This window comes from Mandrillus leucophaeus, unplaced genomic scaffold (genome assembly GCF_000951045.1).
Source record: "Mandrillus leucophaeus isolate KB7577 unplaced genomic scaffold, Mleu.le_1.0 Scaffold523, whole genome shotgun sequence".
NCBI lineage: Eukaryota > Metazoa > Chordata > Mammalia > Primates > Cercopithecidae > Mandrillus > Mandrillus leucophaeus.
In genome coordinates, this window is record NW_012105620.1 from 2,266,915 (window position 1) to 2,282,057 (window position 15,143).

General features: G+C 36.2%; 1 protein-coding gene across 2 annotated transcripts in view; it reads left to right on the plus strand.

Annotated features, from left to right (window-relative positions):
• Positions 1-13,990, plus strand: part of PRDM5 (PR domain containing 5) — a 208,114-nt gene extending 194,124 nt beyond the window's left edge. For both annotated transcript variants that reach the window (XM_011996785.1, XM_011996786.1), the window contains one exon: positions 10,625-13,990. In XM_011996785.1, the coding sequence (XP_011852175.1) occupies positions 10,625-10,789 (165 nt within the window). In that variant the 3' untranslated portion in view covers positions 10,790-13,990. The remainder of the gene's footprint in view (positions 1-10,624) is intronic.
• The last annotated feature ends 1,153 nt before the right edge of the window (positions 13,991-15,143 follow it).

Genomic DNA, 15,143 nt, shown 5'->3' on the forward strand with positions numbered 1-15,143 from the left:
TTTTTACATGCTCTCTCTTTCTGTCTTTGCTCCCAACAGTCTCTCCTAAACTTGCCATGTAGAGTAATCTTCGTAGAACCTGAGTCAGATTATATATTTGTAAAATGAATATAGTATTCATTTGCTCAAACCTTCCCATGACTGTGTATCTCATTTAGAGTGAAAACAAGTTTTATCATGGTCTGAAAGACCTCACGTGACCTGCAGCCACTCTGCTCCCACTCTGCTCTCTTTGACTTCATCAGCACCCTCCACCTCACTCTGGTCACATGGCCTCTTTACCCTTCTTTGGACACATCGAACCTACCCTGCATCTACATCTTGGCCTTTGCATCTGCTGTTGCTTCTGCCTAGAACACCTTTCTCCAGGTTTCTTCATGGCCTGCTGATGTGCTTCTTTCAGATCTCTGCTCAAATTACTTTCTCTCTTATCTCCATTACTTCCTTAGCTCTCATTCTATATTATGTGTCATCATGGCACTTATATCTACCAAAAATTTGTTTGTTTAATAAACTTATTTATCATTTATTGTAAGCTCCATGACAACAAGGTTTTGTCTTTATTATTTATTGTTGGATCCTCAAGCCTAGAACAGTGCCTGGCATGTGGGAAGCATTCAATATTTTGAATGGATAAGTAAGTGAATTAATAACTCCTGCTTTTGTTCATGTTGAAATCATTTCTGGCCTGGAGTGGAACAATAGTACTGGCCTCCCTGGATCCAGTTTCATACTCTCTTGCTTGCTAACTGAATTATACTTTAGTTTCAGTCTCTATTTAGAATCCTTTAGTGAATTCCCACCACTTACAAAATATACTTCCACTTTCTTGTTATGATTACCATGATTTCCAGGATTTGTTTCCAGCTTTCAACTCTAATTTATTTTCAATTTATTTCTCTAGTGACATCTAATCTTTAGCTTTTGTGAATTCTTTTCACTTCCCCAACTGAGCCATGTTCTTCGCACTCACAGTACCTGTGCCTATCTTCTCCCCTCTCCCTGTCATATGATCCCCGCCCCCTTAGGACATGATAAACCTCCATGCATCTTTCCACATCAGGCCTTCTGCCACTTTTTCCTTAAAGCCTGCCCTCCTCTCTCCAAGCCATGGACTGCACTCCTCTGTTCCTCTCTTTGTACTATGCTTGTGACTTTACAAATGTTTCTACTTATAATGTGGACTCCACAAAGGCTAGACAGTGTGTTCTTTGTCATTTTCTTCCCAGAAGAAGTGGTAGGCACATTGTATGTGATAAGTATGTGTTAACTGAAGATATTTGTATAGAATTTCCCAAGGTGCTTTCTGTTAAACATCTTATTTCACTCTATTTTAAAACAAAATCAGTTTACCTCCAGTCTAGAGTAAGAATAAATATTTTGCTAATACACTTCTAAGTTGGAGTAGGGTGAAAGTTTGGATAAGAATCACAGGTGGAAAGAAAAGGAAGCATCCGTGTTACACTATTTGAACTCGTTTTTGCTCTCCCCTGTTTGTAAAATGAATGTTCTTGCATTTGGCTGATTTATACAGAGCATCATTTGGAGTCTTTTACTGACTGCATTCAAGTTCATGAAAACAGCTTTTAATGTCTGAGTAGTCAGTTTTACAACTGTGACATCAGGTACTCTCTCCTGATATTTAATCCTGTACTCTGGCTCTCATTCAGCAAACTGTTGGATTGTTCCCATCTCATCTCCAGTGTGGAGCTTCTAGGACTTCCTTAATTCAGACCCATTATCAATGATTTCAGCATCTTGCTCAACTTCCTTTCCATTTTTTCCAGCTTGCCATTGCTCTCATTTTCCCGTGGTAACTGTGTAAATGGACTTGCACTTTGTATCCCTCCCACCACAGTGGCAAGCTGAACTGTCTGAGAACCTTTCTTACATTCTCACAGTGGTTTTTTTTTATATATTTGTTAATGGTGTCAGCCAGGCAAATGGAAAAAGTAGGTGAGTTCACATATCTCTGTTTGAAATGAGATATTTTAGTAATAGTCGGCCTTTGGGAGGGAGGATAGACTCTGAACCCAGACTGTCTGGGTTTAAATTCTGGAAACACTGCCTAGTTCTTTGAACCTGGGAAACCTAGTTAACATTTGTGTTTTCATTTTCTTCTGTAAAATGGGTTTAATGGTAACATTAGTATCTACTTAAAAGTATGACTGTGAGGATTGAACAAGTTAATATTTAGAAATTGTTAAGAGTGGCTCTTGGCACATGGTGAAAGTTGTAAGATAGTTAAGCCTAGGCCCTGTGCTGGCCACTGGGATGAAATAGTGGAAGATGCCATGTCCCACCCTCATAGAACTCACATTCTTGTGGAGTATAACATTAAACAAATACATGACACCAGGCATGGTGACTCATGCCTGTAATCCCAGTACTTTGGGAGGCCTAGGCAGGAGGATCACTTAAGCCCAGCAGTTCAAGACCCATCTGGGCAACATAGCAAGACTTCATGTTTACAAAAAACATAAATAAAAAATTAGCTTGACATGGTGGCAGACAATTGTAGTCTCAGCTACTCAGAAGTCTGAGGTGGGAGGATTGCTTGAGCCTAGGAAGTCAAGGCTGCAGTGAGCTATGATCAGACCACTGCACTCCAGCCTGGGTGACAGAGAGACACCGTGTCTCCAGAGAAAAACGAAAACGAAAAACCAAATACATGAATTAACATGTAATTACAATTCATGATAAAGACTGGGAAAGAGAAGGAAGAAAAAAGCCATGAGGCTATAAATGAATAGTTAGGGAAAAATTCTCTGTGAAAGCGACTCTAAGTAACCTAAAAGATGAGAAGAGTCATCCATGGGGAAAAGAGCATCTCAGGAGAGGAACAGCATGAATTGAGGCTGGGAATGGGCATGGGGGAAAGAGACGGCTGGTGAAACTGGAGCACAGTGAGAGAAAGAGAGGGGTGCAGGGTGAAGTAAAAAAGAGAATTGGAGGCTTTGCAGCCATGTTAAGAAAGGTATTGTGAATCTAATAAGAAGCCATTGAAGAATTTGGTATCAGTTTTTTATGTTGACATTGGGTTTGGAGAAGGGGTGAGAGAAATAGAACACGGGGGATAAATGTTAAATCGATCTTCTTTATGATTATGAATTTTAATATATACTTATAAAAACAATTTAGCATTTCTTTCACTTGAAAGTACTCTCCATAGATACTGTCTTCAGTTTCTCCAGGATGATTCTGCAGTCTTTGGGGATCCTTATATTGCCCATAGAGATTCAATCAATCAATCAATCAATCAGTGAATCTATCAACCATTATTTGTTTCTTTAATTCAAGAAATGTTTATGTAGTGGCTACTCTTGCCCTCATGTTCCTTAGTCTAGCAAGGAGACAGACATAAAAAGATAACACAAATCATGAATGACACTTGGGAAAGTGTTGTGAAGGAAAAGTAAAGGCTGCTATGAGAGCATTTAACAGAGACCATCAGCCGGCAGATGAGTCACGTGGGCTTCCTAAGAATGAGTAAGAGTAAGCTGAGTAAAGAGAAGTGAGAAAGTTCTGAGACAGGAAGCCCAATGATATCTTCAAGAACCGGCAGGAGGCCTATTTGGTTTGGCGACAGCTCCGTGATTACCCTACAAGCAGCGAAAAACCATGGAATAATTTTAGGTAATATTGTGACATTTGTGTTTTCAAAAAATCATTTCAATTGTTATGTGGAGCATGGACTGGAGGGGAGGAGGAGGAATGCAGGGAGATTCAGATAGTATTTAGCAGTGGGTTACTTTTGGCCTGTATGAGCGTGTCCTGCACATTAGAGGGCATTACTTGCATGCTTGCCCCTATGCAAAATGCAAGTAATATTCCCCATTTGTGGAGACAGTGAGATACCCGCCACAATTCCAAACATTTCCTGCAGAGAGGGGAAGTTGTACCACCTCTATCTGAGGATGATTGAAGCTGACTGTTGCAATAATCTAGGCTTTATTTTTCAGAGTGAGGAGATGTACATTGAAGCAGGCATACATGACATCCATTGGAATATGGGAAGAAAAAATTACCACTTTGATTCCCAGTTTTTTTTTCAACCTCTATTTGAGATTCAGAGAGTCCATCTGCAGGTTTGTTGTACATGGGTATATTGCATGATGCTGAAGTTTGAGGTGTGAATGATCCCATCAGCCAAGTACTGAGCATAGTACCCAGTAGTTTTTCTACCCTTGCCTCCTCTCCTCCTTCCTTGCTCTGCTAGTCCCCAGTCTCTGTTGTTAGTTACCACCTTTATGTCAATGTTTAGCTCCCACTTATAAGAGAGAATATGCAGTGTTTGGTTTTCTGTTCCTGCATTCATTCACTTAGGATAGTGGCCCCCAGCTGCATCCATGTTGCTACAAAGGACATGAGTTCATTCTTTTTTTATAGCTGCATAGTATTCCATGGTGTATATGCACCACATTTTCTTTATTCAGTCCACTGTTCATGGCACCTAGGTTGATTCCATGTCTCTGCTATTGTGAATAGTGCTGCAATGAACACGCAAGTGCGTATGTCTTCTTGGTAGAATGATTTGTTTTCTTTTGCATGTATACCCAGTAATGAATAGGATTACTAGGTTGAAGGGTAGTTCTGTTTTAAGTTCTTTTAGAAATGTCCAGACTGTTTTTCACAGTGGCTGAACTAATTCACATTCCCTTCAACAGTGTATAAGCATTCCCTTTTCTCTGCAGCCTCACCAGCATCTGTTGTTTTTTCTACTTCTTTGTTTTTTGTTTTGTTTTGTTTTTGTTTTTTTGTTGTTGAAACAGAGTCTCACTCTGTCGCCCAGGCTGGAATGCAGTGGCATGATCTCAGCTCACTGCAACCTCTGCCTCCCGGGTTCAAGCAATTCTCCTGTCTCAGCCTCCTCAATAGCTGGGACTACAGGCACCCGCCACCACACCCAGTAATTTTTGCATTTTTAGTAGAGACAGGGTTTCTCCATATTGGTCAGGCTGGTCTCAAACTCCTGACCTTAGGTGATCTGCCCTCCTTGGCCCCCCAAAGTGCTGGGATTACAGGTGTGAGCCACTGTTCCCGGCTGACTTCTTAACAATAGCCATTCTGACTAGTGTGAGATGATATCTTATTATGGCTTTGATATGCATTTATCTGATGATCAGTGATGATGAGCATTTTTTCATGTTTGTGTCCACTTATATGTCTTCTTTTGAGAAGTGTTTGTGAATGTCTCTTGCAATAATATATAAATACAGTAGTGCATATATATGTTTTATTTAAAAATACAGATACTACAGTTGCATTTTTTAATGGGGCTGTTTCTTGCTTATTCAACTGTTTAATTTCCTTACAGATTCTGGATGTTAGAACTGTTGGATACACAGTTTGTGAATATTTTTCTCTCATTCTGTCAGTTGTCTATTTTATTGATTGTTTTGCTATGCAGAAGCTCTTTAGTTTTACTAGGTTTCACTTGTGAATCTTTTGTTTTGTTGCAATTGCTTCTGAGAATTTAGTCATAAATTATTTCCCAAGACTTCTGTCCAGAATGGTGTTTCCTAGGTTTTCTTCTAGGATTTTTATAGTTTGAGCTCTTACATTTAAATCTTTAATTCATCTTAAAGTTAATTTTTGTATATGTTAAAAGGTAGGGATCCAGTGTCATTTGTCTGCATATGGTTTGCCAATATCCCAGTGCTTATTCAATAGGTGTTTATTGAATAGGGAGCCCTTTCCCTGTTTCTTATTTTTGTCAACCTTGTCAAAGATCAGATGGCTGTAGGTGTGTGACTTTATTTTTGACTTCTCTATTCTGTTGCATTGGTATATGTGTCTGATTCTGTACTAGTATCCTGCTGTTTTGGTTACTGTAGCCTTATAGTTTGAAATTGGGTAATGTGATACCTCCAGCTTTGTTCTTTTTGCTTAGGATTGCTTTGGCTATTAGGGCGTTTTTTTGTTTGTTTGTTTGTTTGTTTGTTTGTTTTTTGGTTTGTATAAATTTTAGAATAATTTTTTCTAGTTCTGTGGAAAATGATATTGGTTGTTTGATATTTGGTAGTAACAGCATTGAATCTGTAGATTGCTTTGAGCAGTATGGCCATTTTGATGATATTGATTCTTCCAATCTCTGAGCATGGAATATTTTCCCATTTGTTTGTATCATCTGTGATTTCTTTCAGCAGTGTTCTATAGTTCTACTTGTAAAGTAGAACACCTCCTTGGTTAGATGTATTCCTCAGTACTTTTTGTATGTGGCTATTTTAAAAACAGGAACACAATTAAACTTTATTATCATTAAACAGAAGATTTAACTTTGGCGCCCTGGCTTGGGCACTGCTGGCTGGTCTCTTCTAAGGTGCAGTATCACGTGTGATCCAAGGGAAGAAGGTCAATTCTACGTTGGTGCTGGTTGGCTGACAGTCCCGAGGCACTTGTTTGCTTTCAGTGCACTCTTAGGATTGCAATTTGTGTCTCTTGGGTTAACAGAGATATGGATTATATTATCTGTTTTTAAATGAAGTAATGCTTACAAAATGAGCAAGTGGCTAAAAGAAGCCTGTACAGAAATACAGATTGAAAATAATACTAATGATACAAACAGAAGGTAACGAAAAGAAAGCAGAGTTAATACTACTAGTAGCAATTTGAGATAAAATATAGTGACATCATCATATGTGATGAGAAATAAGCCAAAAATGGAAATCATTAAGGAGACATCTTGCCTTTACGTTTGTTAAGGATGACTCCGGCCCTAAATATGCATCCCATCTTAAAATCTTGCCTAGTGAAAATATAAAGCCATAAATATTAAATTAGCATTAAAATATTTATTTTGTCTTTATCATCAAAATTTTGTCTGTCTTTAATATAATATATAAATACAGTAGTGCATATGTATGTTTTATTTAAAAATACAGATACTACACTTGCATGCTGAAACATTTTCTTAGTGAGAGAGAAGCACTGGTCTGAGTAATCAGTGTCTCTGACGAAGGTGGTGGCAGTGGACATGGAGACGATTAGATGCCTTCATGTCTTTGAGAAAGATGTGCAAAGAAGAGCTGGTGGAACTTTGTAATTGATTGGATCAGATGAGGAGAGTGAGACATTGGGTAAAGGTTGACTGCCACATTTGCAGTCAAACCAGATGGAGGGTCGGACCATTTTTTGAGACTTAGGTTTGAGAGACAAGAATTCTGAGTTCAGTTTTAGACATAGGAAGTTTGGAGTACCAGTGAACTATCCAAGTGGTCAGTTAAGTACTCCACTGTTGAGAGCAGAAGGGGGACTGCACTAAAAATATTACTTGCTAGTGATCTCCGTATATGTGGTAACAAAAGGTATGAATATGATTGAGATCACCAGAGGAGAAAATACCTAGTGAATGGAGAAGAAGGCGAAGGATTGGGCACTGAAATCCTGACTGACTTACTTAGGATGGAGGAAGGGCCTATTCCAGAAAACAAAAGGGAATAAAAGGCCAGATAATTAGAAGGAAAACAAGGAGAGTAGGTCATTATAGAAACTAAAGGAATGACAGGGGAAAGTGGTCATGTATGTCAAATGATGCTAAGAATTCATGTTAAATGAGAGCTCAAAAGTGCCAGGATTTAGCAATGTAGAGATCATCCATAACATTTCAGAGAGCTGTTTGGAGAGTTAAGAAGTCCAAAGCAGAAGTCTGATGTGAGTGGACTTGCTGCTAAGTGAACATGGAACCATCACCCAACTAACTGCATTTTTTCATTCCAAAATAATACTTCCAGATTATAAAAATGTACTTTTTAATTAGAGATGAATGAGGAAATTTGGAGACAAAAGAAGACAAAAAAAATCCCCAATTTTCCAACCGATGTCAGCTAATATTAATCTATTGACATTTCCTTCATATACTTATTAATACAGATACAGTTATAATTTTTATTTCAATATTGTAGACTAAGTTACATTGATCTTATTATTCTGCTTTCCTTTCTTTATGTTTCTTCTTGCCTTTAAGTATTTTTGAAATTACTATCTTGGCCGGACGTGATAGCTCACATCCGTTTTCCCAGCAGTTTAGGAGACTGAGGCAAGAGGATCGCTTGAGCCCAGGAGTTTGAGATCAGCCTGAGCAACATGGTAAAATCTCATAGCTAAAAAATACAAAAAAAAAAAAAAAATTAGCTGGGCATGTTGGCATCTGCCTGTAGTCCCAGCTACTCCAGAGGCTAAAATGTGAGTCCAGAGAGATCGAGGCTGCAGTGAGCCAAAATTGTGCCACTGCACTCCAGCCTGGGCAACAGAGCAACATCTTGACTCAAAAAAAAAAAAAATTAATATTTTTAACAGCTGAAAAATATTTCTGAGTCTGATTATATCAAAATGATTATGCTTATTAACTTTAATTGGCCAAGTAAGTTGTTTGTAATTTTCACTTTTATATATGAGTCTGTATGAGCATCCTGTATATAAATCTTTGACTAGGAGACATTCATACAAGTGATACTCCTGGTTCTTCAAAGGTTTGCTGTCTCTCTGTCTCTCCAAGATTCTTTTGAGGAAGTACTACTGAGTATCCATTACATTCTATCAGCCTCGTTTTATGTAGTTTCATGCACATTTTAATCCCTCTTTTAAAATAGTGTTTGTGTGTGTGTTATTATTTTGTAAACGTATTTCTTAAGTACAGTATGTGTGTGTTTGTAGTTTGCTTTTTACCCTAATTGAAACTTATCTTTTAATAAGGGTACTTAATACTTTTATATTGATTATTATAATTTACATACTTTACAGTCTGTCATCATATGTTATGCTGTTGCATGTTTCCTGGGTCTTTACCCTTTTCCTCTGATTTTTGCGACATGGACTTGGCTTTGTTTTACAGTTGCCTCAAAGGTATTGAGTTACAAACCTTATGCTTACAAGCTATTCCAAAAGAAAAATGTCATTTCCTGAGATGAACTGGCTGCATTGTATTTGTTTTGAGAAATTGTTTGTTTGCAAAGTCACTTGTATATTCCAGGGAACTGCCACTCTTTGGAACAGAGGTGTTTTCTTTGTATTCCACTTGTGCTGGCCTTGCCTCCCTCTCGTTAACATTTGTCTATTCTTTCCAATCTGCTGAGGAAGATGAAAGAGAAAAAAAAATGTACACTGACATTTATTGAGTGTCTGCAGTATAGCCCTTATTTACACAGAGTATTTTATTTAATCTTAATAATCCAGCGAGGTAAGTACATTGTCATTTTACAGGTGAGGGAACTAAAGTTAAAAGGCATACTTGGTCCATTTAATTTCCTTAGTAAATAGTAGAGTCAGTATTCAAACTCGAGGTGGTTCTTCAACAAATACTTATTGAGTGCTTACTCTACAAAAATTGTTGTACCCTTTAGGGTACATAAGGGAATAAAATACAGGAAGATCCCTGCTCTCATGGAGCTGAGATTCTAGTGAGCAGAGGGAGACACTAAACAAGAGAGTAGGTAAATTACAGTGGGACAGAAAGTGATGGGTGCTATGTAAAAAGTAAATTTGAACAGAGTAAAGGAAATCCAGAAAGGATAACAGGCTTCAGTTTTAAATTGGGAGGTCAGAGCAGGCTTCCTTAGAAAGTGATCAGACTCTAAAGCCTATTTTCTTTATACCGCACTATGCTGCTACTTCTGTGTCAAAATTCATTATTATTGGATTACCCTCTCCTTACCCAATTAAGGCCTTGAGCCTTTCTGGGTTTCTTATTGCTGTGAATGTAAATCTCTTTCCTCCATAAAGAAAAAGGGCAAGGGTTTTTTGTTTTCTTTCGTTTTGTTTTACTGTAAGATTTTCCCAAGGCTAACCTCATTTAAAACTCCAGCTTTCTTTACAGTATTTTTACAAGCCATTTCCTCTCTCATTATATTTTTCATGGTGTTTTCACGTTATTTAACATGTCTTATTTCACAACGGATATGGTTTTGAAGAGTTTCATGTCAGTGGAATTTTTGTGAATAATATCAAACTTTAAATTCCATCTTTTTTTGTAACTTGGATAGTTGTGCCTTGCATTTTTTTGTGTTAATATTTTTAGTTATGGGGCTGTTTAATGCATGTTGAACCAGGTGGGAATGTGGCAGAGCTCATGTGAAATAAACTTGTTACCTTCCTTAGTTAAACAAAGTGTATATAATAAGAAAAAAAGAAAAGAAACAGTGAGTAATAAATTTCTGCTTATGATACTTAAAGCAGCATTAGCTTTTCATTTCACAAGTGGTACTAAACTGAAGGGATCACTGGTGAGAAATGTCTTATGCCATTTATGTTATAGAGAGAGATGCCATCTAGACCATAAAGCATTTTGCTTAAGTAGTTTAATATGAAATGGCAAATACATTCCATTAGGATAAGAAAGGGATTGTTGCCAGGCGTTTCTCTGGAGATGTTTAAATCCGGCAGCTGGGAAAAGGGAAGGGTGATTGGGGTACAAAGGACACCGACTAAATGCAGTAACTCTTATTAATTTTCTTTGCCCAATAGTGTGGGTGTTAAATTTTGTTTATTCCAAGAGTGCTTTTTGTTTTTATGCCTGTTACTGCATACTTGATAGTAGGAATTTGCATAATGTGTATTGTATAAATGATAAATTGTTGTATCTTCAGGTTTTTCAGTATAATATGGTTGGTCTTTGGGTCTTTTCTAGGTTTGTGACTTGGCTTTTAGCCTGAAGAAAATGCTGATTCGACACAAGATGACTCATAATCCCAATCGTCCACTGGCAGAATGCCAGTTTTGCCATAAGAAGTTTACAAGGAATGACTACCTCAAAGTGCACATGGACAATATCCATGGTGTAGCTGACAGCTAATGGGGGCTGTAAAGGAATTAAACTATTCAGAAGGGCTCCTAATATGAATCCCAGATTTTTCTCACCTGATCAGCATAACAGAAGTAGCCAAAAGTGACTTACTGGTCTCATAGTTCTTATTTGCCTACATTTAGAGTCTGTAGATGTGTATGCAACCAAAAAAAGTCTTACTTTTACCAAGAAATAGTATAAATGGAAAAAAAAAATACAACTCCATAGCCTTGCAAAATGCAACTTGTGCTCCGTCTTATAAAAATGGAGAAAGGAGTTATGGCCCTCTTTCTTGGCCATCCCTCTTTAATGAAGTTTATTAATATACTTCCCTAATAGGCCTTTTCATTTTATTGTTATTCTTTGTGTGTCTGTGTGTCTGTATGTGTCTGTGTGTGCGCACTCAGTTGCAAATACCAGTTGTTGCAGCTGGTTTTACCAATTTAAATAGAAATAAATCAAGATATCCAACTATTTCTTTGCAGATTAGGGTAAGAAAAAGTTATCAAAGACTCAAGTTTGATAGGAAAATAAATACTTGCTATTTTATAAGACAAAAAGAGTTGAGCTTAACTAATAGCTCTGTGCAACAAATGAGTTTAAAATAAAGAGATGTTTGATAACTAAAACATCTATTAAAATATTGCTCATTTTAGAGAATTCTTAGGAAACATTATTTACTCTCATCATTCAGATGCAAACATTCATGGTCTGGAATACTTTTATAAATTCTACACAAAAATGACCATCACATTTAAATATTCATCAGGCAACCCCTCTTGAATTTAGACCATTTAGCTTTAGACATTAGCAGTATACCAATATATATAATTAAAAATAGAAACCAAATAGATTCTCCGTATTTGCTGACAGAGTGGCAGAACAATAGTGGCATTTCCACATTAGTTATGATGAACACAGCCCTTTCCGCTCTCCTTCCATAAAAGTGCACAGAACGTGTTAGTGCAGATACAATCCTCAGAGCATTAACATTCCATTTTGCAAAAGACATTTTCCAGAATCTTGGCAGTAGGTAATTCTGAAACACTTTTGAATTACCTTCAATCATCCCATATAATTAGGAATCCAGAATACAAAGTACAAACCTGGCAATTGTTATGATTGAAATTGTCACTGATGCTTAAGGAAAATTGAAGCAAGAAGCATAATTTCTTCCTTTAGAAGGTTATATTTCAGCAAAATACTTGACAGCAACATACAATGAACAGCTTGTTTGGAGAGATGATATGATACAATGTAATAGTGATGTCAAAATAACCTAGAGGAATATCCAAAAACCAGAAAAACATTAAAATGAAGCCCAACTCATGAACCTCTCTAACTGAAGCCCAGTCAAAAGAAAGGAAGTGTAGTTTTAAGGAAGTTATTTGGTTCTAATGAGTTAAAGAGAAAGGTTCTCTGAGACACAGTTCTTTGACTTCAGGAATCTCATTTTAGAATTGTATTCATGCCCAATTCCAGTTTCAAAAAGAAACATAAAGATTCAATGTAGACATTTGAATGTTGTAAAATACTAAATTTGAAACTCAGAAGAGATAACTTTTAAAAATATAAATCCTAAAATTATAATTTAGAAGATATTTAAGTATAGTTATATGTAGTATTTTGTATCTGAAATTATAGACTGTATTTTATAAAAATAAATTTTGGTCTTGTTTCTCACTATATCATGTGTTTCAACAATGTATTTGTAGATCTAAAGTGTTTTCATTTTAACATGATAGTGTGTTTAATATCATTTGAATATAAAAAAAAGCTGTAAAATTTGGTAGTGTGTATTATTTAAACACATCCTGTATATTCCTTTGAATGCTGCTTTCTCTATATGGGATGCTTTATATCCCGATTATGTGATGAATGTAAAACTTGAAAGGAGTCCAAATACCAATTTGGTGTAATCTCAGAGAGTCACAGTTCACATGGCTGCTGGGGAAATTACCCTGAAAACTGTGGTGTCGCTATGCTGTGGAGTAAATGGACAGGGAAAAGGTGCTGGGCTTTATCCTGCTGAAGGTTTATAGACAAGGAAATCTTTAGAAAATGGTGTAGAAGGACCTGTGCCAGAGAGTGGTATACCACTGTCTCTTCAGAGGACTGAAACCAAAATAAGGCCTTAGAAGACTATTTGTATGCTGTAATTTTGTTGTAATTTTTATCCAAAAGACAAGTATTCATGGATAGTTTCAGATATATTAGCATTTGCTTGCTAAAACTTTTAAATTACTTAGTAATAACCAAAAAAAGAGACTAGGCATGACTGATCAATTGAAAGCGTAGATAATCATAGAGGAAAAGTCTTACAGACAAGCTGAAGTACAGGTACCTACTTTGAAATGTCTTTTGTTTCCTGCTGTGAAAGATTTTGGCTGGGGTATTTTCTTGCGAAAAGACCAGACTCTTGGGTGCCTATAAAGTCTAAGTAATTGAGACTTAGAAATTGGCTAAGTAAATTTAAGAGACGTTCAATAATGTAGGTGGGTTCAGATACCCTTTTATAATAACTGTCTTCTTTGTATATTAACACTCAAGATGTTTATGTATCTTTAATTTGTCTTTGTTTCACAATAACTCGCTTTTGTTTTCCTTTTCATGGTGTGTTGTTAGCTATATAGAGGTATTTATTGGTTAATTATAATCAGCAGTTGCACCATAAAAGTATTCTTGGCGATACATTCTTGGGGTTACATAGTATAGTTAACATGTTGCTTTCAAGAAACATGAGTGTGTGTCTGTGTGTGTGTGTGTCTGTCTGAAGAGTATCACTTATATGCAGTGCATATACATGTAAGTGCATTACTTTGCTCAAATATCTTCTGACCTATTGCAGTCAACTCATGCATGAGTGTGAATATGTATTATAGAAGGTCTTACAGCCTTAGTTTCTGTTTTAGATTTTATGTGCTGCTTCTTGTCTCAAACAAAAGTCTGAAAGGAAAGAGGATAGGTACTAGAAATATTCATTTTTTTCCTTCACAAATCTAAATGTTGCTTATGAAAACTCATCTTAGAGTAATGAATATATGGAGGTGGGTAGGTAGGAGGAAATGTGCCTCTTTAAAACCCTAAAATTTTACCATTGATATTGACATTTGTTTGCGTGTATATAAATGGAGCATGTGTAAATATAAAATTCCAATAGCATTTTTATTTTATTATAAATCTATAATAAATCTATATAAGTCACTACCAGACTTGGTGTTAGCATTTTATTTTACTATAGAACTATAGTACCATTCTATGGTAAAATCCAAATGAATGCTTTAAAGTTGTTTTTGATGAATGAAAGAACTGTAATTGCCATTACCTCCAGACCTCATGCTTTTATACTTTATACATCCAAGTGTTTTCAATCTGCAAAGTACCTCTGAAGTTGAGCCAAGTTGGTCTCAGGGCTATAAGAGACAGCATTTTCCTTGCCTCTCTTCTCATTCCTGGTTATTCAGAGAACAATGTGAAAAGGAACATCACTAAGAATGAATGAAACCTGATAACTAAGAATGAGTGAAACCTGATATAGTAGCATCTTACGTAAAAATAACTTGATGTTCACAAATATAATTTATGGGTAATAAAAGTTATGGCAAATGTTTCAGGTATTCCTTTTTTTAAAAGTTATGTTTATCATTTTGATGTTGCCCCAATCTTGTGAGATTTTCTTGATACAAAAAATAATCATTTGAATAATGGATTTAGAAATTATGCATTCATTTAACTTTTATTTTTCAGAATCAGCTGAGGCACTAGTTCTTTGGAGCTGACTCATAGCCTTAGCTAGCTTGGGCCTAAAACTGTATTATCACCCTACACATTGTTAATTTGTTGTATGACAGAATAAAAAATTAACTCTGAAACCTTCATTGTGGGCATGTTAAAATATTCTAGATATTCTAGGCCCAGGAAATAGTCTGGAATGTAATAGCTATCTTATATACTAAAATAATGCTGCTGATCCAGTGTCCAAATTCCTTTTTTCCTTTGAAAAAAATTCTTAACACAATACTGAAACAAATGTTCATATTTAGTTAGAAAATATATAATATTTAGTTTCCTGAAATTAAAAAATATATTTAGTTACCTAAATATTTGATTAGCATGTTTAGTTTCCTAATCGTGCAACTTTTAGCCAATTAGAATAAGGTCTTAGTCCTTGAACCCATGCCACCTTTGCATATTACATGGTAGGAGGAAACTAAGATGTTCAATTATGTCAATAATGCATATGTTTACAATTAAGAAAGGATATAGGACCACTTAAGCTTGATCATCTAAATCAATGCAAAACAGTTCAAACAAAATATCACTGCTCCTGACAAGAGAAACTGTAGACCTACTAGGAATTAGG